The sequence below is a fragment of the Aythya fuligula genome, chromosome 6 (genome assembly GCF_009819795.1).
Source record: "Aythya fuligula isolate bAytFul2 chromosome 6, bAytFul2.pri, whole genome shotgun sequence".
NCBI classification, from domain to species: domain Eukaryota; kingdom Metazoa; phylum Chordata; class Aves; order Anseriformes; family Anatidae; genus Aythya; species Aythya fuligula.
The window spans coordinates 11779096-11802903 of NC_045564.1; the positions used below are offsets into that span (position 1 = coordinate 11779096).

At 41.4% G+C, this 23808-nt stretch overlaps 2 protein-coding genes across 3 annotated transcripts in view; one reads left to right on the forward strand and one right to left on the reverse strand.

Moving 5' to 3' along the window:
• ALS2 (alsin Rho guanine nucleotide exchange factor ALS2) overlaps window positions 1–15163 on the reverse strand; it is a 39276-nt gene extending 24113 nt beyond the window's left edge. The window contains exons 1-11 of one of the 2 annotated variants that reach the window (XM_032189871.1): window positions 15117–15163; window positions 11220–11306; window positions 9121–9278; window positions 6600–7519; window positions 4974–5334; window positions 4493–4661; window positions 3969–4065; window positions 3474–3551; window positions 2381–2557; window positions 651–822; window positions 227–407 (exon numbers count right to left, since the gene is read on the reverse strand). In XM_032189871.1, the coding sequence (XP_032045762.1) occupies window positions 227–407; window positions 651–822; window positions 2381–2557; window positions 3474–3551; window positions 3969–4065; window positions 4493–4661; window positions 4974–5334; window positions 6600–7519; window positions 9121–9278; window positions 11220–11236 (2330 nt within the window). In that variant the 5' untranslated portion in view covers window positions 11237–11306; window positions 15117–15163. The other variant, XM_032189872.1, reaches the window with a different exon arrangement.
• Window positions 15164–16674: 1511 nt separating this feature from the next.
• CDK15 (cyclin dependent kinase 15) overlaps window positions 16675–23808 on the forward strand; it is a 33174-nt gene continuing 26040 nt past the window's right edge. Inside the window, 6 exon segments of the mRNA XM_032189997.1 lie at window positions 16675–16734; window positions 16941–17090; window positions 17240–17337; window positions 17953–18032; window positions 22303–22397; window positions 23154–23216. Of these exon segments, the coding sequence (XP_032045888.1) occupies window positions 16675–16734; window positions 16941–17090; window positions 17240–17337; window positions 17953–18032; window positions 22303–22397; window positions 23154–23216 (546 nt within the window).

A 23808-nucleotide genomic window follows, 5' to 3' on the forward strand; every position in this document is an offset into this window, starting at 1 on the left:
ATTAGGAAGGCTGAAACTGTCCAGTATGTTCCACTGGCGAAGAGTTCATATAGCTTAACTACAAAATTAGTCTGTGTAAAACTGCATACATTTTAAATTGCAAGAACATAACTTGCACGATAGTTTATGTAGCTTTCCTTATGATCTACTTTCTCCTAATTCGGGGCTTGCTGTAGTCAGTAGATTAAGCCTACAGACACTCAAGATGAGGAAGTTGGATACTTGCTCTGTGTAACTATCCAAAAACAGACTTGAATGCTTCAGGATAGCCAAACTCCTGGCTTCTTTTACTCCATGAAGAAAGCTACTTAAAGAAGCTCCATGTTGACCGATGAGATAGCATAGCTTGCTGAACCTGCTTGCCATTTCCTGCAACAACTGGATTGTATTTGCGTTGCCCAAATTATCTGTAACAGACCAGACAGTGATTTAGCTTACTTTACCAAAGAATTGCACCCATTAATAAAACAGAATTACCCCAGTGAGTTGTTTGGATGTTTTACTGGCCATTTCAATTCAATGATTTTAGACTACAAGTAAAAAGATCTTGGCTTTAACTTAAACATAGGCAATGACTTAAATCTCTTACAAAGTTGATAATAGAATATAAGGGAAATAATATCAAATAAAATATAAAAATAAGTTCTTACCTAAACCTAGAAGAGGTCTAAGAACCTGAGATTTGATCTCACTCAGTCTGAAATAAAATCTTCGCTCTGTAGAAGCCAACTCATGCAAACTGGCAATATATCCCATTATGTTTTTGTCTACCAAGACCAAACAGTTTTCACCACCAGCTATCACATTGCTTATGTATCCTATCTGAAAAACAAACAAAAAGCAGCTTAAAAATTGAAAGTAAAAATAGTAAAGATTAGGATCATACAGAATAAAAGATATCTTTTTTTGTGCCAAGTGTCACTGTAGGTTGTTAATACTTAATATCAAGCACTCCGTTCAATGTTGGGTTAATACAAGATTAATAAAGTAGGAAGAACATTTAGAGTCAATGCTGTTCATTATGTTAGTACTGACATCCTGAAAAAACAAAGACCATCTTGTAAGGCAAATCAATCATTGCTTGTTCAAGAGGAAGTTTAGTCACTTTTAGAAAATAAACCTGCGTCAACAATGTTGTCATCAACATAATATCACATCACCTATTTTTCCTTTAATTAGGAAGGAAGATTAATAAGTGTTTAATACACCATCTGCACTCTGAAATGCAGTCCTTTCTCAATGTGGAAGATGTCAGTTTATTAGTAAGAGCAATATTACAGCATTATTAAACTGGACTAATACCAATACCTACACTAACAACACTTTTAGCTCACAGCTGTTGGAAACAATTCTTCTCTGAAGCCAGCATGAGTGTGTCTAATGCACTGTGGCTCCTCACTAATTCTAGTTCAGATGCCACACCATAAGGTTATTCAGACCTAGAGGATCCCTCAGAAACACCGAACCACTAGTGTTCAACAAGCAATCCATAGGCCAATTTTGATATGCAAGAGCCACCTAGACAATATACTAGAATTGTCTATCAACAGTCTTATAAGTAGGAATAAAAGTGTGCATGCATGCACATACGCATGGAGCCAGTATATAAATCCCCATCCTCCTCAAAACCTCTCTCCAATTGCTATTCTGCTAGACATAGGGAAGTAGAAATGAGACCCAGAACAGGTGAAACAGAAGTTTGGGTAGAAAGCAGCTCTATCTCCTTTTGCCACCTTAAACTCAAGTTGGTCTGAATCATACAAAGAGACTAGAAGACACACAGACTACATGCTCCCTCACCTCAAGCCAACTTTGCAATAGCTACAGTAATATTCAGCTTAGTGATGGGAACTGCATAGAATCACCCCCTCTCTCCCATAAACATTTTAATGCCTTTGCTCAGTTTCCCCTTTACAGCCATGATAAAGACTGATGCTGGGGAAGCAGACTGTGCAGAACTCAGAGGTACCTTCTACCCACTCACAAATAAAATACATATGAAGCATAGTGGCAAAGAGCACACAGTGCCTCCAATCACTTAACAGGAAAATGAAGAGCAATAGGACCAACAAATAAACACATGAAGATAGTGGTGAAAACTGAGCACGATATGAGGGTGCACTTCTGCAACATGCACACATGACAGGAAATGAATTAGACACCCCAGAAACACCACCTCACTTCCCAAGCACAGGGAAAGACCAGGGAACATATAATACTAATTAAGACTCCTCTGCCGCTATGAGTTGCGCTCCTGATTTGACTGCTAAGAATCAGTCACCTTACTTGACACCCATAAAGTTGGCTGAACAACCAGCACTGAGCTATTTCCCAAAAATATCAGTATGCATTGCAGTAACTTAAAGGAAATACAACTCACCTTACTACAAGAGAGTAACAGAACTGGACTCTTAGTAGAGTTACTTTCAGACAAATTATTTTCAGTTTTTGTCTCTTGGCCACTGTAATATAATCCAGGCTGGAAGTCTTCCTCATCTGCTAAAAAGAGAGAATAATCTGGTCCTGCTGCTGTACTCCAAACACCATCACCACACACCTAAAATTCATGAGGAAGAAGACATTAGAAGTCACCACTTGAAACTGAAAGATGACGGAAGAGGAGACTACCTAAAGTTTCTAGACAGATACAGAAGTAATACACCTGACAACAAGCAAATGTGTTAGAGTAGCTGATAATTTTTCAAAAATGTCTTGTCACAAATACAATTCCTGTACTCCACTGAAAGTAATCTCCTTCCAGTTTTCTTTCTAATGGCTAATTTTTTGCCTTTAAATTATAAGCCGGTTTTATTTTTAAGTAGGCATCAGGTAAGTTTGATGAAAGTAAGGACACTGTACTTTCCTCTTCATATCGAGGAATTTCAGAGACTGCTAACATCTTGTACCTTAATTTGCATAACACCCAACCAGGAAAACTGCAGACAGTTTATCATTAAGACTGGTAAGCACCAGGAATTCACCATCACCAATCTGATTTAACCCTAAAATCATTATGTGACTATTCGCTCAATGTGATGAGAAGTTCAAAACAAACTGAAACTAAACAAGCAGTATTTAACCAACAGCTCTAGAAATACAGTAGTAACAAATACAGTCATGGTCTAGCAAAACTAAAAAAGCCAGAAGCAACTGTTTAGAATAAAAACAGAACAGAATTTCAGTACTTCAACAACTGTATCAGAGAAGCCAAGTGTAAGGCAGAAGTGACAGTGGATAAGATGATAAAAGCAGTTACATTTCTCAGTTTTAGAACTTCAACATGGTCAAGAACAGTAGAGGTCTATATAGAGGATTTCTTGGTTAGATCATTCACAAGCTCATTTAAGGAGCATAGTCACAATATAAGCCAAACACATCCATCAATACAGTCAGTTTTTAGAAATTACTCGGCACGCACTTGTATAGGAAGAAGACCTAAACTAAAAGAAGAAAAAACACAGAAAACAAAATACCTTTGCAAGACGAGGGACTGTTGTTGGGGAGTTCAAGTGACCAAGCTGACCAGAGCTATTACTGCCCCATGAATATACCTGTAAGAAACATGGCTACCATCAACATTTAACAGTTTATATACACAGAGGAATACTGAGTTGTATTAGTACAATGCTTCAAGTGCGTGAACACACACAAGTCAAAGGTATAAGATGTAGGTACCAAGAAGCACTCCTCTAATTTCTAGCATATTCCTGAATGTGAGGAGGTAATTTGAGAATAGAAATAGATATGCATCAGGTCACTGAAAAATTTAAATATAATGTTAATGGACCATGCAGAACTTTCTAATATGAAACTTTTTAATACAATTAGAATGCCATTATGCACACTATTTCCATTGTCTCCTCCCACAAACAGGAAACAAAGTTTAGAAGTTGAATAAACATAAAGCTAGGAAACACTCAACATGACAATTACATCATAGATAAGCAATAAATGACAATCACTTGTACCTGGGATTTGGCAGTGAGTGCTAAGGAATGATGGCCACCAGCAGAGAGATGAATCACTTCTTTACCATCAAGACTTTTCACACACAGTGGCTGAAGCCTGACAATTTCCAGAACACAAAGAGGATGTTAACAAAAAAATCAGAGGCATTGTCAATGTGCAAATAGATATCAAAGTTCTTTTGCTTCCCCCTCATCCCCCCAATAAAGAACAGTAGAAAAAAATCATATGCATGGAGTCTTTTGGTAATAAACCAGTTAAGTCACAAATGCAAAGAAGGACAGAAGTAGATGCTGAACCTCACCCTAGTTTGGACAAGACAAATCAAAATATCACTAAAATTTCTAGTAATTACAAGGGAGAAATTCCAACTGAAGTTCAGTAACAATACAGCATAAGACATTTTGCTTGGAAGACCTTAGGTCAAAACACCTCAAAGAACAAGAGCAATGCAAGGCAGTTGACCAAATCTAAGGAGATATAACCTGACATACTGAATAATGAAACATATCAAAAAACATCTCACCTTGGCAGAACATCACCATGTCCTAGCTGTCCATCCTTCCCCTTTCCCCAGCTCCATACCTCTGTTCTTAGAGATGGTAAAAGAGCATCTGCCTCACCACTATAAGTTGGAGTCAAAGCTACAGTCCTCATTTTTGCCCGTCCTACTTTCCGTAGGAGCCTAGGAGAAACTGAAAACATACCAAGAGGAAAAAAAAACATCATTTTAGATAAACACATCACTTACATAGACTACATGTTACACAGTAGGAGTATCAAAGGGTAACACTCCTAAGCCAACCAAGCTTTTGATTTTATTAACATGCAGTATTAGCTAGTCTTTACTTCTCCAGCCATCTTAAAATAATAATTCATAAAAACCTCCACCTTTAAATTCAATAAATGCTTTTATTTTATCAGTTATAGCCATCCACACTATCGTAACTTTTCAAGTCCTTTGTTTTTTGTGTGATTGTTCTTTTTTTTTTTTTTTTTTTAAATACCTTGTGACAAGAGGCCAGGTAGGGAAAGTCTTCGACTCCCTCCTTCAGACTCTTCCTCTCTAATATCTACTAAACTGGAACTCTTCTTCCCCTGCATGGATTCCAGTCTGACCTGCTCTTCTCGACTGTCTTTCAGAGCTTCAGGCCCTGGGGAACCGCTGCCAGATTGTGATCCTGAATCATTTGAAGGTGTGCCATAGAAGTTCATTACTTTCTTCAGAGACAAGGCTCCAGCTTCATACGTAGCAGCTACTCTCACACCAACTGCTGATGCACACGAGGCCACCAAGCTGTTTAAGGCAGATGTGCTTGCACCTGGAGGCCCAGGGATACAAGCACTAACTTGTTCTTCTTGAGAAGGCTAAAACCAAAGAAAAAGGTAAAAATATAGCAGACAGCATGTAACAGTGGGACAATGACAGAAACATTCATTAATCAAACTACTATTCCTGAAACCTTGTGAGGAACAAGGAGTTAAGAAAGAACATGAAACTACTAGTTTCAGTCACTTTCTAAAGACAGGAACAGTTGCATGATCCCAAAGAGCTCACAACTGCTAGAATGCATTTGTGTTAGCAAAAGGAAGGAAAACTGTGTCCAGATGGTGTTTATATGAAATTAATTTCTAGTATTTTGTTTTTAATACTTATTTTAGCATGCAATGGCAATAACAAAAAAGCAACTATTTATCAGCTGCCGGTAAATTGTGAAATTTACTCTCTAGAACCACCGTGAAAAGTTTCTCGCTGTAATCGTAAAATGCATTAAAGACATTGATACACGCTCAGCATCTGAAGTAACAAGAAACTTACAGAATTGTGCATATTGGGCCACAGTGGCAAAGTTACCAAAGTTAACTTTACAACAAATCATCCAATACTTGTGTAAGTACTGTTAGACAGCACCACATAGTTTTGGATTATGTTTTGATCTAATAACTTCTGGGTTATATTCCCCCCCCCTTTTTTTTTTTTAATGGTATATATCATCGTGTTTTGGAAGGGAGCTAGAAACAGCGTTTATTGAACCTTCACATCAAACACCTGCTGTCACTCAATAAGAAGTTTTAATTTACTGTTCTGCTACACCATCAAAACATTAACATTGAACTATTTTCTGCATCACACATACAGTAATATATCAATATTTTTCTCCCCTGTTTATACAGTTATGCCACCCTTATATGATTAACATTAGAACCCTTTTGTTCAATACTTTAACACTGAGAAATCAGATTTGTGAAGAACTCGTTCCATGTATAGAAAAGCAAGTTTTACCTTGAAGTCAAATTTGTCAAGTCTTACACAAATGGGAAACCCATACAACACAAAAGGGCTAGAGAAAAGAATGGGAAATAGGCTTACGTGGCTTTGGTACTGTGGACCATAAAGAAATGAGACTACAGTACTGTCACAGATGCTTACATTGAAGGTTTACAACTCAACAAAAAATCTCTTCCACTACAAAGAAAAGAGCCATCCTAGAAAAAGAAACACTTTGAAACTATAGGAATATCACAGCTACATTAAACTAACAGAATATTTCATTTGTGAAAAGACGAACATCAAGCATAACATAATACAAAGTAAATTGTAGCATACTAAGAGCAAGTTACTAGCTACCAACCTGCTCCGATTCTGTGCAGGTATTCTTCCCCAGGGTCTCATTTAATGTGTGATCTGATAAACTGATTAAATATTCTTTCACTTCTTTTTTGTCGGGGAACAGAATATTTCCAGGACTAGAAATTCCACTATCTTCCTGTCCATCATTGCTGGAAAGCACACTTGCTCCATCAGATTCTAAAGCAACAAGCCTGTGTTCTTCCACAAGTGGTTTCTGACAGTCTTCACTCTGGCTACTTGTCACACTTTTTCCTTCCAGGGTCTCCAAAGAAGGACAGAAGACGTGGTTTTCTGGTTGATTATCAGCCAGTGCTACACCCAGTGGGCAACAGTGACTATCTGAAATGATTACGTGATCTTCCTTGTCTGTCATGGTAATGAGGAGTTGGCTGCAATGATTGCACCGCTCTGGAATAGCCTTCATTTCCTGCACAGGGAGGCATTGTACCAAAGCCAGGCTGTGGTAGGCTCCACAAGCAATCTGGAGCACAACACGTCCTGCCAGGTGTTCTACCTTCTGTGGCTTTGTCACTGGGAAAGTTGTTGTTATGAGACCTAGCTGGCAGCCGCTCCCCCAAGCCCATATCTCTCTGCTTAGTGATAGCGCCAGTGTGTGCTCTTCTCCACATGCCAACTGCAAAATCCTTACTGACAGCAGAGGACTGGTTTCAGAATCAGAAATACTGATGGGTTGTGGTTCTGGCACATACAGTTGATTAGCAACTGCACACTGGCCAGCAGAATTGTTCCCCCACATGTACACCACGCCACCTTCTGTCACGGCTCCATTATGGAAGCTGCCAGCTGCCACTGTAATAACATGCTGCCCAAGCAAAGCTTTTTCTAAAATGGGACTCTTAGCACACAGCTCCTCTGGTCCTGATCTCCAGGGTAGCTTTCCGAAACTGTAAACTTCTCCACCTATTAAAAAAAGGGAAAAAAGAGCATGATTCTAATCAAGTTAAACCAACAGAAAAACTTGAGACGAGTTTCTGATAAAAATCAGTTTTTAGCTTAATCCTTGATCAGCAAAATTATGGCTACTGATACAGGAAAACTGCTAGTAGCTCTCTGCTACTGCTGCTTCTAAGTTCTATACCAATGTTAACATCACCCTCTGCATAAGTGTTCACTGTTAAACCAAGTAATACTTCTCTGTTAAAAATTCTACTACACTCAAATGTATTTATTCTGTTTTAAGAAAGGACAAATTCACAGCAAGTACACAGATGAACAAAGGCAATGTGTCTGACAAATGCAAACTGCTCAGAGAAAACAGTACTGTTAATAGAAACTACAGAAGAAACATCTTAAGAGTACCTAATACACCGTTTCTTAATGGTCACATTCTTCATGGGCTGTAAAAGTCACCTTGGGAAAGCACAGCATACCACACAGCAGTATGCAACTTCAATTTATACTTCAGTCTTTCAAGTTTTCCCTGCTACGTACTCTATACGGACAGCCATTCTTGAAAACCGTAACACAGAGAGCTTCTCTCTCCATACCAACATCCAGTATCACTGAATTGTACTGTCTGCTACCCTACAGTGAAACAGGATCGACCTATCAGGTGGAAAGGGGAGGGACGAGGTTGAGGCACACACTACTGTTTGGTGTTGTACTGCAGCTCCTCCAATATTTCATTATTTTTACCTGAAAAGGTCACAGCAATGCCAATTCAAGAAAGGCAGAAATCTATTTTAAAGATGAACAGTTGTCTTCACAGCAAGAGAAAAATGGCAAATCATATCCACAAACAACATCACTCATAAGGCAACATACAGGCATGTCCTTTTAATTACTAAAGAAACACGTTCCAAAGAAACACCGGAGATCTTTCACAATTCTGGTAGGTAAGAGATGCTTATAGTAGGCTCACCGACAAACTGGTAACCAATACAATCTTTTTCTGAAGCCCAGTTACATTCAACAATTTAAGTTCTTTTTCCTTCAAAAAGTTCAGAAGGGAAAAAAAAAATAAAGAAGCAACTTCCAGTTAATTCGTTACCACTGCAGACCAGTTGTTGATCAGTGCAAGTAAGGGCCAAGCTACACAAACACTTAAATGGACTGTATTTAAACATGCTTTTTTTTTTTTTAGACCACTCACAAACTAGATTCACCCTAATGCATCTGCTAGATACATGTTTTTATCAGAAGCACACAGAAAAACAAGGCTCTTACATATCAAGAGAACTTCTTGCTGTACTGTCTTTTTGGAAGAAAAGATACCATTTTGAGTTAAGGCAGTTCAGACTACATTACTACCTCTAAAAAGGAAATCCAGAGCCACTGTTAAAAGGAAAAAAAAAAAGTATGAAAGCAAACTCTGTGCATCTAAGCTTTATTCCAACACAGTTTTAAGAGCCTTGTAACTATGAAAGAAATACTGACAATGTTAAAAATCTAAGCATTCAAAAGTTGTGCATGAGACTTACAAAGAAACAGTCTCAAAGACAGACTGGCAATAATTGAAGTTAGTTATTGCTGCACATCTTTAAAATTAACATATTTATTACCTTCTGTTAGAAGCAAGCCATGATTTGTACCAAGGGATGCCTGTAGTACAGTCTTTCCACTGAGACCCAAAAGCCGTTCTGGAGTTACAGAGCAGGAACCAGCCTTCCAAACATAGACCAGGCCTCTCTCTTTGGCTCCTTCTGCCTCTTCTGAGCTACAAAAATATTGGAGGAAACAGAATCAGCTTGAAGTTTTCTGTGATAGTGCAAGATGTAGTTTGCTTTTTGCATACATAGGAAAGACTTCAAAGTTCAGATACTAGTTTCAATTTCACGAAGTTAACAGATTTACAATTTGGTAATCTTAAATGTTATTGAAATTAACAACAAAAATAATCTGTTTGAAGGCATTAGCTTTAGTTTTCACTTGCAGTTTACCAACCAGAAAAACAGCTGATCTTTCCACTAGTAACTTTAAACATACATTTTGCAATTAGTACAGCTGATTACATATTGTACTTGTTCACAGCAAGGGGATCAAATTAATACACAACTCTGCCACCGTGCATATGCTGGAGGACATAGTTGCATCAGTTCTATTTACATGTAAGCAGCTCTGTTCCTGTCTAAATAGAGAGACTTATGTTAATTCTTACCATGTTAGAAAATAGAAGAAACATTTCTGGGTTATTAGGTTTCATTCATATTTTCTATTATTTAATTTTGTGAAATTATGAGGCAGGAAAAAAACAGCTTGGCTCTTCAAGTGAATTTCTCAGATTCAAATGAGCCAATCATTCAAATCAATTGAACCAAAGGGGAGGGAGGAGAAAAAAAAAAAAAAAAAGAAAATCCTGAAACTCTATGAAAGTATCTGGCCTCCCAGGAGTGACTGCAGCTATCCGAAGGTGCTTTACCACTTAACAAGCTCTGGTCTGAATGCTCAGTAAACAACTTCTCCCATTCAGAAGAAAGAAGTTCTCTGATATTTGACAAGCATAGTTCTAATAATTTGTGGAGACCCTTGGTATAAAGAAAAGTAATTTTAATTTAACTTGAAACTCTATACTGATGTTTAAAGAGTTTTCTTCAAATTCATTTCCAGTTTTATACAGAACAGATTCTTACACACCCTGCAGGTTAAAAATAGGATTACCTCTTTATTTGGCAGCAGTCATTTATTACCTATATAAATCAGTTTTTGCAGCTTTACATATAGCTGAAGTTAAATATAAAAGGTAGTGAAAGAGCTTTGATGGAATAGCCGTGTTTGCCTATAAGAAAGGGCACAAAACAACAAATGCATTCCATTACTGAAGCAAAGCCAGAAAAAGCTACTCTGACAGGTCTCATTGTGTATAACACAGAAGTAGCACATTCAAAAGCCATAAGGCACTACTCATGCAGACTATTGATTTTTTTCAATTAAGTTTTGCTCATTGCAGTGCATAGGCTGAATACCTTCACATAATCTGGTGCTGAAATATTTAAAATGATAATAACTAGCAAAAGATGGAATTCTTGTTCTTTTTTTTTTCCTTGTGTGGAAAAAGAAGGTGACAGTCAAGAACTCATCTAAGATTCAGGGAAGTAACGTAATCCAAATAACATAGTATAAAGCTTTCATCAACATACTGTGCATTAAATTTAGCTTACAGCCTGATACTTTGGCTTTTATCCATTTAAAAACTCCTCAGAGACCAGTGTACACCAAGTATGCACATTTATATACCAAGCCTTATTACAAGATACCCATTTGCCATCCCAAACCACCAAACCCATCAGGTCTCTTAACATAAAAAAAAAAAAAAAAAAAAAACAGGAGCAAAAGAATAGTCTGTTGCATGACTATTAATCCAAAAGCAAAATTCACACATACAGACAACAGGTATAATTTTACTATTCACCACAGAATGTTACTTTTATGTTTCCAGCCATGACTATCCATCTACACATTTCAATAATCAACTGATAAAACAAGTTGTTGTTCTAATAAGTTGAGTGTTCCAGAAACACTGAAAGTCAAGCTAAACTAATCTTCTCTCCTGCAGCTTAAGATGCATAAAGAGTATGTTGACACTACTTAATAGTTTTACAGGGTGATCATTAGCTGGCACACTGCTGGGAGCCTCTGTGGCTTCACCTAGCTGCTCACTCACCTTTCCTGTGAGTCCATCTGTCAGTGGCAGCACTCCATTACCACCAAATCATTCCTCTTTCAAAAGGAACAATACAATCTCCACAAACTGTAAGACAAACAAACCAGCTATTTAACTGCAAATAAAGTTAACTTTAAAAAACAAAAACACAACCCCACAAAACAAGAAGAAAAGCACTAGATCCCATGTGTAAAACCCACATGTAAAATCACAACGCACTTCCACAACACGAGAATGGTTCAGTTCACTCACAGAGTTGGCAGACAGAAGCCAAACAGCCAGACTTGTCCTACCTACTCATCTCACAATAGGTCTATTGTAAGAACAGACTGAACAAAACCTAGTTCAGAGGCAGAAATTAACATCTCTAATTTTCAGTACACCCTCAAGAAGCAAAGCAGAATAAATTATCTAATTTCAGCTTAAGAATTCTACGCTCAAGTTAAATTTAAAAATGGCAAATACATTTGTATGAGCAAATGGTTAAGAACTTAATTCATAACCTTCATCCTGAATCAGATCACATACTACTGTATATAATATAGTACAGTTCTATTAAAGTCTATGCAGAAATCCACTTGAAGAATTCTAAACATTTCTTCAGAGTATCAATAAAGATAATACCACAGAAACCAGCATGAAAAAAAAAAAAACAAGCAGCTACTCTATTTATGCTTTTACTCTTTCGGATTTTGAATTTTGAAAGTTCACCCTCACACCTTTCCATCTTCATGAAGAATTTATCATCTTGTAAGAAAAGTGACACTACAGATGAATTACTAGATGAAGTATTAAAACTTTTAATAATATTGACATATATATGTGATATTTATTGAAATGAAGTAAGTTTCAGACAAATTCTTTAGACCATGTTCTGTGTTATAGTTGCTGTCTGATATCTACTGTAACAAAAATAGAAAACAAATGATTTAACACAATGGCCTTGTACAGCAACACATCTCCAAGAAAATATCCAGAATGTCTGAACCCCTTACAGAGAGGAAATACATGTAAAGTACATTCAGTCTTGATTGCAAGAGACACTATATGCAAAGCTGTAATCTGTATACACACAAGTGTCAGTTCACACTTAGAGATAATAATCATCAATCAGGTCGATAAACGACTGAAATAATTCACACAAATTACAACACTTTCACTCAACTACTCTGAATAAAAAAGTACCAAACAGACCTTTACAGACAAATGGCCACATCTCAAAGCAAAAGTTTTCAGTTTCCAAATACCAAAAGAGTGATTTGGGCTTCAGAATTGGCAAATAATATATTTCAAAATAAAAGATTCCATGGAAATAATTATAATAAATCAAATTAATACAATAAAATAGTATTATGCTAAATCATAGCTTTTTTTTTGTTGTTGTTTTTTTAAGAGCAAAGTGCATAAATCAGACACTTTCTAGGAACAGAGTCCCATTTATCACCAGAAAGACACCACTTTCCAGGTATTTCTTCCCCTTCTTCCTCAAAGAAAAGGAAACAATTTTTAGAGCATTAACAGAGGAAGTCTTAGAAAGATAAACTGTTATGCAACACTTGAGTAAGAGAGGTGTTGATGAAGCACCAAAAGAGACAGAAACATTTCTAGAACTTGTGGTTTTGTGATGTGTTCCTGCGTGCAGTAGGTCCAAGTGATTTATATATACAGTGTATATATATATTTAAAGCCAATTCAAAAACACAGAGCTCCACAATTCATTTTATTGAAGATGCTGGCAATTCTCTGGGAGCAACTGTAGCTTCATATATAAGTATCCATCAATAAATCTGATGAAGAGATGGGAGCTTTGATAAGGTTGGACTATCAACATATCTGAGTATGAAATAAGTCTTAAAATCCTTGGCTTCAATAATTGAGTTTTTTTTTTAAGGGCTTAAAGATGTTCTTTCCTTCTTGTGAGCGTGCACTGCACAGAACTTATTATATTACTTCTCAAAACTTCCAATTACAACAAAACAGAATTAAGACAGGCAACTGATTAGCTGTTTTGCAAGACCTTACTTCAAGGCCCCATTTGTGAAATGATTACAAGATTTGCAATGCAGGCGGACTGGAATGGAAGAAAGCAGTATGATAGTGGCGATATGTTTTGTTTTCTTCATAAACAGCTCACAGTTAAGGTTGCATTACTAGGCATTTATGCATAACAGGGAAAACAACAGTTAAACTGTGTTCTTTCCATTAACGATGCATTTCTAAGACATTTAAAAGTCATTATCAAGTTCAGCCTACGTTTTCATTCACTCCTAGTACATTAGAATATTATTGCCATTTCTCAGCTAACACAAAATAAGTCATTTTGTCACAGCTACAAACTAAGTCACTTTCTCCCAACTGAAACATTCAGTTTTCTTAGCTGACTTTCACCTAATAACACTTTTATACAAACTATGTTGCAGCTTTATAAATACATTATTTCTTTTCCACTAAAATTATCTAAGCTTTTAAGTAACAACGTTTAACATTCACATAAAAACAACCAGCTACTATACGTTATTCTCTTGGTAGGAAAGATTGGTATGATACCTGCACTGCTCTGCCTACCCACTTACTTTCGACATTTTAGTTTCAACACCACAGGAACGAAACTGCAAAGAGTTCCAAATAGAGCCAAATTATGAAACAGATTTGTGTTACAAACAGATGGTCACTACCGTGACGCTGATGTCATACTTTCCACTTGCAGAGCAGATTGCTAATTCAAATTCTCCAGAAATCAAACACTATCACATTATAACTACTGCTATGGCAGGGAACGGCCTGGCGTAAACATTACTCTGATTACTATGGGACCGTGTCCTTCACTGGACATTGACTGCTCAGGAGCAAGCACCATAGATATAAACGGAATCTCATATTCAAGGCTAAACAGAAACAACACGTACACCCCTTGCTTTCCAAAATATAGTCATCATGTGCCCAATTACCCACTACAATTAATAGATAACTACAAATATTTCTACAACTTCCTGACATATTTACTTCCTAAAAAACGTGTGTCCAAAGAGGTAAGTTCATTGCACCATACGTAGCAGTAACTTACACTGACAGGACTGCCAAGTTTATTGTATAAAATTATCTGCACAGCTTCTGAACGCTGCTACCCCCAAGCTTCCTAGTTCACAGCTAAGTTGTCAATATTAGTCTTGCCTGTATGTCTGCAGCCATTTCTGAGTGCTAACTGTGGTTCCTACACGACACGCTACCAACTCAAGAAGTCCTTCAGTTTTGGTCACCACCAACTAGGTACAATCACTATTTTTAATACTGTTTGATTAAAATCTGCTCAGAGCAAAGCCAAACCAACTTACTGTTACAAGACAGCAGTCGCCCCTTCAGATGAGGGCTCAGAGCTTTTTTAGTGCCAATTCCAGTGCACAAGTGACGGCCTTAAAACATTATCAGTAAAAATTGAGGAAAAAAGGCAACAAAGAAAGCTCTTAGCACCAGCTTAAAATAACTGTTGGAAGACACCTGCTCCACCACCTCACTGATAATTTAAGATCCACCGAGCAGGTGGGAGGCTCACAGGTTATGAAGCAGCCCCTTCCCTGCTCCCCCCCCTGCAGCTGCACCTTCCTCACCCCGCACCTGCCGGGCCGGCCCTTGCTGTTTTCACCCAGTCACGGCGCAGTAACGGCCGCGGCCGCCACCCCCCCGCGCCGCCCCGGGCCCTGCCAGCAGCCCGCCGCCCCCCGCACCTGTTCCTGTTCCCGCCGCCGGGCCGGGCCGGGCCGCCCCGCGCTGAGGGACGAGACCGCGGGCGGGTAACGGCGGCGCGGAGCCGCTGCAGGGCGAGCAGCGCGCGGCGCTTTGCTCCTTCCCGCCCCGGCCGGCGCCACGCGCAGCCGCCGCCGCCTCTCCCGCCTCACTCACCCGGCGCCGCGCTCGCTGCGCCCCGCCCCGCCGCCCGGCAGCTGACGGACGCGGGGCGGTGCCTGTGGAGGGGCGGGGCGAGGGCGGGGGCGGGCCGCGCCGACGGGTCCCCAGTGGGGACAGAAGCGGCCGCGGGGCGGCCCCGGGAACTGCGAGGCGCGGCCCGCGGGCCCTCAGCGCGAAGCGTTCGGGCTTGCTGCTGAGGAGACAGCACCGAGCTTGGCAGCTTCGGGGTGTGGAGCTAGCCCGAAGCTAGGAAGAGAATCAGAATCACAGAATTTCTAGGTTGGAAGAGACCTCAAGATCATCGAGTCCAACCTCTGACCTAACGCTAGCAGTCCCCACTAAACCATTTCCCTAAGCTCTACATCTAAACGTCTTTTGAAGACTTCCAGGGATGGTGACTCCACCACTTCCCTGGGCAGCCTGTTCCAGTGCCTCACAACCCTTTCAGTAAAGAAGTTCCTCCTAAGATCTAACCTAAACCTCCCCTGGCGCAACTTAAGCCCATTCCCCTTCATCCTGTCACCAGGCACGTGGGAGAACAGGCCAACCCCCACCTCGCTACAGCCTCCCTTGAGGTACCTATAAAGAGCGATAAGGTCGCCCCTGAGCCTCCTCTTCTCCAGGCTGAACAAGTCCAGCTCCCTCAGCCGCTCCTCGTAGGACTTGTTCTCCAGGCCCCTCACCAGCTTCGTCGCCCTTCTCTGCACCCGCTCAAGCACCTCGATGTCCTTCTTGTAGCGAGGGGCCCAAAACTGAACACAGTACTCGAGGTGCGGCCTCACCAGAGCTGAGTACAGGGGGACGATCACCTCCCTAGCCCTGCTGGTCATACCGTTCCTGATACAAGCCAGGATGCCGTTGGCCTTCTTGGCCACCTGAGCACACTGCTGGCTCATATTCAGCCGACTGTCCACCATCACTCCCAGGTCCTTCTCTGCCTGGCAGCTTTCCAACCATTCCTCTCCCAGCCTGTAGCTCTGCTTGGGGTTATTGCGCCCCAGGTGCAGGACCCGGCACTTGGCCTTGTTGAACTTCATGCAGTTGACCTCAGCCCATCGGTGCAGCCTATCCAGATCCTCCTGCAGAGCTTTCCTACCCTCGAGCAGATCGACACACGCGCATAGCTTGGTGTCATCTGCGAACGTACTGAGGGTTTGCAGATGACACCAAGCTATGTGCGTGTGTCGATCTGCTTGAGGGTAGGAGGGTCTGCTTGAGAGTAACAAATAAAAACAAATAAAAAAATAATTAAAAAAATAATAAAAAATAAATAAAATAAATAAAAAATAAAAACAAATAGCCAGTCGCTATTACGAGGCTTACAGTGTATGGCACTGTTAGGGCCGAATCACCAGGCTGTGTGAACTGTGCAGGGGTGAGAAAGGCTTAACCTTAACCTTAATGGGGGGAGCGAGAAGATGGTGTAACTTTAAATTTTACTCCTGCATTTGTTTTTTAGTCCCTGCCCTAAAAGATTACTATCAGGAGAGGAATAAAGGTAAAATAACAGAGGCTATTACCTTAGAGGCTAAGGTAAAATAACATATTTAGAATGACACTGGCTGAAATTTCTTCAGTAGTTATGGCAGTTTTATCTTTGCATACTGTCAGAGTGAGTGCTGACGTTTACAAAGACGAGCACATGCAGGCAGTTGCTCCCCTTATGGATGTGTGAGAAACCAAAACTGAGATACGTTAGTGGTGGGTAGGGAGATGGAAACGAAGTGCTCAAAGCCAGGGCAGTCAAGGAGAAAGGAAAGAACCACATCAATAAAACAGTCTGCTAGAGAGAGAGTTTGCCTTCTTTTCCTGTGCCAGCTGATGGATATAACCAGAGCAACCCTTGCTGTGCCCTCACTGCAGCCGCAGCATTTCCACACTCTCTAGAGTCGAATATGCAGGATGTGGAGGGCCGGGGGTTGTGCTGGTCCTTTCCAAGAGGAGGATGTTGTGGACAGGTTCAAATGGGTGAGTGTGCAACATCCACACAGAAAGACAGAAACTATTTCATCCTATCATTATTCCAACCATGAATAGGCAATTAATTGCTGAGTGACATGTCAGTAGCTTCTTGTTCTGCACAGCAATCTGAAATACATGCCACTTTCTTCATGAAGCAGAGATAAGGCATTACGTTTGGAGCTGTCACATCCTATGTCCATCTGGAGGAGCTGTGTGAAGGATCCAGTGCAACTGTTTACAAGGGGATCAGCAGGTGAGCAAGGGCCACCAGTGGCACTATTCCATTCCCAGTGCTTACCAGTTATGGGAATCGTAAGGATGAGCTTGAAGCTGGGCAATTCACAGTACTTGTAGAAAAATAAAGGCAAATCAAACGTCTGGCTTTGCCTTTCACCAGGATATTTGCAAAGCCCCATCCATTTTTTTTCAGGGAATTCCTCCACTTCAGCAGTGGAGGCTCCACCAGGGCACTTTGCTGCACGGCCATGTGCCAGGGGACTGTTTGCCTGCACCTGAGACAGAGCAAGGGTTTTCCTTGGAATGAGGGATTCCTGCATGATGGCAAGGAATTGGGGCGAGGGCAAGTTGCCATTACATGGGAGCAGAGAAGCTGAGACAGGGCAGAGTGGGAGCACTGACCAAAGCCACACTCCAGCAATAGCTGGTCAGCAGAATGGTGCTGCTCCAGCCAGGTGGGCTGGTTCCCTTCTGCTGCTGAAGAAGACAAGAGGAGGGGGTTGCAATGCTTTTCTAAGCTTGGCCTAAAAATTTTGCTCAGGTGAATGTGGAGCACCCTGGGAGGTCGTTAATACTTTGATCATGCCAAGCACTGAGGTGCTTTGTGTGACCTTTCACTCTGACCTGACAGGATCAATGGCCAGTTGGTGGCACTCAAAGTTACCAGGCTGGAAGCAGAGGAGGGAGTGCCCTTTACAGCCATTCGGGAAGGTAAGAAATCAAGATGCTTGTCAAACACACCAGGGGCGAGCAAGACCCTTTACGGCTGTGTAGGACAGAGAAGCCTCCCCTCTTTGTCCATCTTTCAGGCAATAAAAATAAATATAGAAATGACACCAATGCTGACATTTGTCAAATGTGCTCTCCAGAGCTGTCCCTGGGTGCTCCAGCACTGCCTGTGGTGGGGGCAGACTACACCTTTATCGATACACTGCCCTGAGCAGGGCTGGACTCACCTGGCTTCTGTTCTGTCACACACTTCACCTCCCTGGCATTAACCTTGCCACGTGCTGTGCTCACCCTGTGTGCTTGTATGGATGTAACTGCACTCACGTCACGCTTCTTCACTGCAGTGAGTTCCTGAAGGGTTCCAGTGCTCAAAGGCTGGTGAATCTGGAATGCAAGAAATCCCTGGAGGGACTGGAAGAAGTCAGTATCACGCACTGCATAACCCCCACCCCAGACTACGTGATTGAAAAAAGAGGAATGGGCATTGTCCCATTAGCCACAGGGGCAGCAGATAGTTTTTCCTATGCTTGCCCTGGCCCCCACCTCAGCCCTTCTGCCAGAGAGTTGCCTACTGACAGAAATGTTCACTGCGTATCAGCAAGGAGTCCATAGGCCACTCAGCCGAGTAAATCATTTCTAAAACTCCCTTTTTGCTGTGTCAGTGTTCAATATTGAAACAGGCTCAGATTCATTCTGCTCAGCTTTGAACACCTAACTGCAACACATGCACAGTGTTGTTAGTGCGGAGAGGCAGGGATGCGCAGACTGTGGGCATGCCCTGCAGAGATGTGAATTGTCCTCCTTTCAGTCAGCACAGAGCCACAGTTACTGTCCTCCCAACTTAGAGGCCTGAAGTGTGAAGCCTGAAGTGAACTAGATTAAATCCAGATGCAGCTACACTGCTATTATCTTTACAACTGCAAAGCCAAGCAGGCACTTCCACAAGCTAGGTCCCCTAGGAACTAACACAGCACAGCAGTTTTTGCACTGGGCAGCCATAGATTAGAAGTCTCTGCTTGGTGTTAGCAAAACATAGCTGATACGTGGACATCACACATCCCAGCTTAAAGATAAACACTTTCACTAAAACCAAGGCTTAAAAACATTTACTGTTTCAGCCTGGTGAGAAATGCTTTCTATCGGTCACCTTCAGAGAGCACTGGGCAAAGTGCAGCTTTCTCAATTTCTTTAAGAAATGCTTTTTTTTTAAGTGCCTGATTTTGGTCAAATGTATTTATGTGTCCCTACAGACACAAGTTCACAAACTGCCTGCTTGATTAAGGCTTCTATTTTCATCTGTGCTACAATCCCAAGAGGACCATAATCCAGTTTCTTCCTTACACAGAAATATGCAACCTTTGAGCCACTCTGCTGTCTGGTATTAGTGAGAGCTTTAAATGCAGGAGGCCACTCATGTTTAGTTCTCTACTTCTTACTGCAGTTCAAAAATAGGGTAGATTTTTGTCACCGAGTGGAGTGTCAGAGGACAGATGTGCCAGCATTTAGAGCAGCCCTAGCACAGAGGGGCTCTGACACCAGTCAACTCCATGTGAAACTCAGAAGAAACAGATGTCAGTGGACCCTGTACAGGTTTATACCAACGAAATTAAGATAAGAAAGTTGACAAAGTCCTTAGTCCAATTCTGAGTGAAAGCAGAGAGGTAGCTGAATGTCTCTTTACAGAATGGCTTGTGCTACAGTTTCCCATACATTCATTTCCTCTGGTGGTTTTGCTCTGAATTTACACTTGCAGCCCACCAGTGAAATACGCCTTAAAAGCTTTATCTACACAGAAGTAACGATGCTCTAAAGATCAGCACCCCTTTAGCATGCTCTGCTGGACAGGCTGAGAACCTTAACTTCATTCATTATGGGAGAAAACAAGGGTGATCCCTTGAAGGGTCTACTTTAAATAGATCTTTTGTGTACTACTGAGCTTTGCAGCATCTGACACCTCAAATTTACAATGTAAGTCAGTAGTGCAAACAAAGCACAAGATTTATTCATGTGGAGCATTCTCTGCTACCCTGGAGGAATGGCGTGCCACTGACAAAGAGCCGCTTCACCCCAGGAAGCCCCACAGAGCCGAAATGCGTTTAAAGCTCAGTTCTAGCTGTAGCACCTGACACCCCAGCAGGGGGTTGTAGAAGCAACCAAGTGAGGAGAAGTTCCCAGGGGCCTGATTCAGGCACAGGGGCTGAATTCTCCATTTTTCTGTGAATCCTCTGTACTGCTCCTTTGGAGCAACAGCTCAGTCTGGTCATATGGGATTTTCAAGGTACCACAGAGGCAGGTTAGCAGTCCCTTTCCATGGCAGATAGGCTCTGGGATACAGCCAGAGTATCTTTATTGTGTTCACAGGCAATTAGGTGCCATGGAAATATGCAGAGGTGCATATTTAAGATTCATACTGCAGTGCCCCGGAGAAATATTAGCGGTAGCTGAATGGACTAGTGGCAGTACCAGCAGCAGTTTAGCTGCAGCAGCACAGAGCTGTGTGCAAGAGCTAATCTACATTCTGTGCTGTTTCCAGTGCTCGTGCTGAATCAGGTATCCCATACTGCTCAGCAATTTCTGAACTGATATATACGCTTAGGCCACAGTTGGTTAATACAGTAAACCTGGCCATAGGGCTTTTAGAACCAAATGAAATCATTATGGTCACAAGATGCAAAGTGCTAATCCAGTGTAAATTTGCTTTGCCAGCATGAAACCCTTCAAATATTGTTTGCAGAGTGCTTGAAAAACAAAAAGCAGCTTTTATTCAGGACAAAAAGGCATTTGCCCTCCCACTGCCAGACCCAAATCTGTATTGTGCACTTTGGCTAATTCAGCAGAAATGAAGTTGCCGACCCATGCCTCATGTGGAAAAATGAGTACCACTGTGTGGTCCGACAGTACCTCAAACTGGTTTTAATCAGCAAGGAAGGGTGAGCCTGGAGCAGCTCTCAGGCTTTGCTGATAGATGGTTAGGCCAATAGGCAAAACCTGGCAAAGCTGTGTAAATACAAACAAGTTACTGGTCAGTCAGTGACTTCGTCTCTGTTCTTCGAGTTTGAAACTGAAGAAATGTGTACTTGCACACTGCCGGCAATGTGTACTTGCAGCCCAGAAAGCCAACTGTATCCTGGGCTGCATCAAAAGCAGCATGGCCAGCAGGTCTAGGGAAGGGATTCTCCCCCGCTGCTCTGCTCTTGTAAGTCCCCACCTGGAGCCCTGCATTCAGCTCTGGGGCCCCCAGCACAAGAAGAACACAGACCTATTACAGCAGGTCCAGAAGAGGGCCACAAAGATGATCAGAGGGCTGGAGTGCCTCTCCCGTGAAGACAGGCTGAGGGAGCTGGGGATGTTCAGCCCCAATAGAAGAAAAGGCTCTGAGCAGCCTTCAAATAAAGGGGGCCTACAGGAAAGCTGGGGAGGGACTCTTTGTCAGGGGGTGTACTGACAGGACAAAGGGTAATGGCTTTAAAGTAAAAGAGGGTAAATTTAGATTAGATATTAGAAAGAAACTCTTTACTATGAGGGTGGTGAGGCACTGGAACAGGTTGCCCAGAGGTGTTGTGGATGCCCCATCCATGGAGGTGTTCAAGGCCAGGCTGGATGGGGCTTTGGGCAGCCTGGGCTGGTGGACGGTGTCCGTGACCATGGCAGGGGGCTGGAATTTGATGATCTTTAAGGTCCCTTCCAACCCGAACCAGTTTATGATTCTATGAAAGTGATTGATATGTTTTCTCAAAGCTAAAAGCACAGACCTAAATTCAGCCTAGTATCTACAGTGATTTCTTTGGGCAGATTTCTGCACAAAAAGCTAGAAGCTGGTAGAAACCTACCTGTCCCCAGAAGTCTAATAAGGGCTGAGGATGCAGGTCAGAAGATGGATGGCAGAAGGAAGGCGAAATTCAGTGGTGGTGGCCCTGGGCTGCTGCATTCTGGCACTTGGATCTCTCAGCCCCTGCCTCTCTCAGCATTTGCCTTGAAGAAATGGTTTCTCCTCAGCTGAGAAGGTGACAGCTGAGGACAGCTATTTCTGAGAGTCAAGATCACACTTCTGAGGGAGGGATGTGTTCCTGCCAAGCCCAGAGCACTAATTCTTGCTTCTCTAAGAAGCTCTTCCAGAACCAGTATCTGCCACCTCACAGAACTGCTAAGTTTGGAATATTTACCCTAAGTTTTTATTTTCTGCTCCATGTACTGTCTCCTTCCACTACCAGCAGCAGTGGTGATGCTGATCTTCCTTTTTGTGTTTCCCCAGCTTTTCTTCTCAAGCATTTGAAACATGCCAACATTGTCCTGCTTCATGACATTTTCCAGACCAAGGAGACATTAACATTTGTCCTTGAGTACATGGTGAGTTTCTCTTTTTCTAGCTTCCTGTGAAGCTAGTAATGGGAATTACAGGGAAAAGACCAGTGGCTGCATCATGAACTTGCTGCATTGCGAGACAGCTACAAAGCAACAAATTGCAATCCTTTAATGCAATGACCGATTTTCCTTCTTAATCTCCTACTTTCCAGCCATGTAACTTCATTCTTTTCTTTCTGTGTATGCAACAACTGTACGCAAAAATGAATCCACATCTTGTCTCCACTAGGGTCACAGAAACAATTTACCTCCATTTACAAAGCAAAGACAGGGAAAAATGATACTAGCTCACATCCCGTCAGCATCAAATTTGGCACTGACCCCATGTGGCTCACCAGGACCAAGCTGCACGATTCTCTCATGGGCAAGATGCCAATAAATGAGCATGATCCTTGTTACTTTTGTTGGTTTTGCTAATAGCTATCAACCAAATTATAAGGAAAAGACAGGGGATATGTCTTCTTCTTACTGCAGCTTTATGATTAATTCTGGCACAAGTATGAACTCTGTTAACTATCAGCTTCAGGTCATAAACTGCTACAGTGAGATAACGGGTCAGCCAGCTCCCTGGCATGACCCAGCACTTAGGCACATCCTTGTATACTGCATCAGATCAGATCTTCACCAAGGTGATACATATCCTTGGAGCAGTTGTGTATTTTTTCCACTTACAGAAGAGGAGCTTTTGGTAAAAGTATGTTATACTTACAGCTCTGCCTCAATTTATCTGTTTTTATTTAGCACACAGATCTGGCACAGTACGTGGCCCAGCATCCTGGAGGACTTCATCCCTGGAATGTTATGGTGAGTTTCTTAAAAGATGAGTAGCCCTTAAAGCATAAGGAAGTATGCTATTTTCCACTATACATGATCACTGTAAATTGCTGCCGTGCTTAAAACATTTTTAAGCTCTTACTAATATCTATTTGATCCATACATGACAAACACTTTGGAGAGAAGCTGCCTTTGATAAAGAGGTAACAGACTACCTCTCAGTCTCTAAAGACTTTTTTCATTTAGTCTCTCGTCCCTGAATTTGCAAGAGCACATTCAGCTTTTGTGGACAATTACATCTTGTGACAAGCAAATTTGTCTCTACAAAATTTTGTATCCTCTTATCATTAGAATACATTATTAATCTCCCTAATTAAAAGCTCTTAAATCTCAATCTCTCTTCATATGAAACTATCTTTCTATTTACAGTCATTTAAATCTCTTTTGTTTCTGCTACAGCTTTTTGGGATAGGTTGACTAGAACTGAGCATGGCTGAAGACATACCATTACTTGGTAGACTGATGTTATAATAGTCTTTGACTCTCCTTTGTACACATCTTCACATTTAATTAACTTTCAGGATTTTTGCTGCATACTGACTTACAGTTTCAATGCAGATGT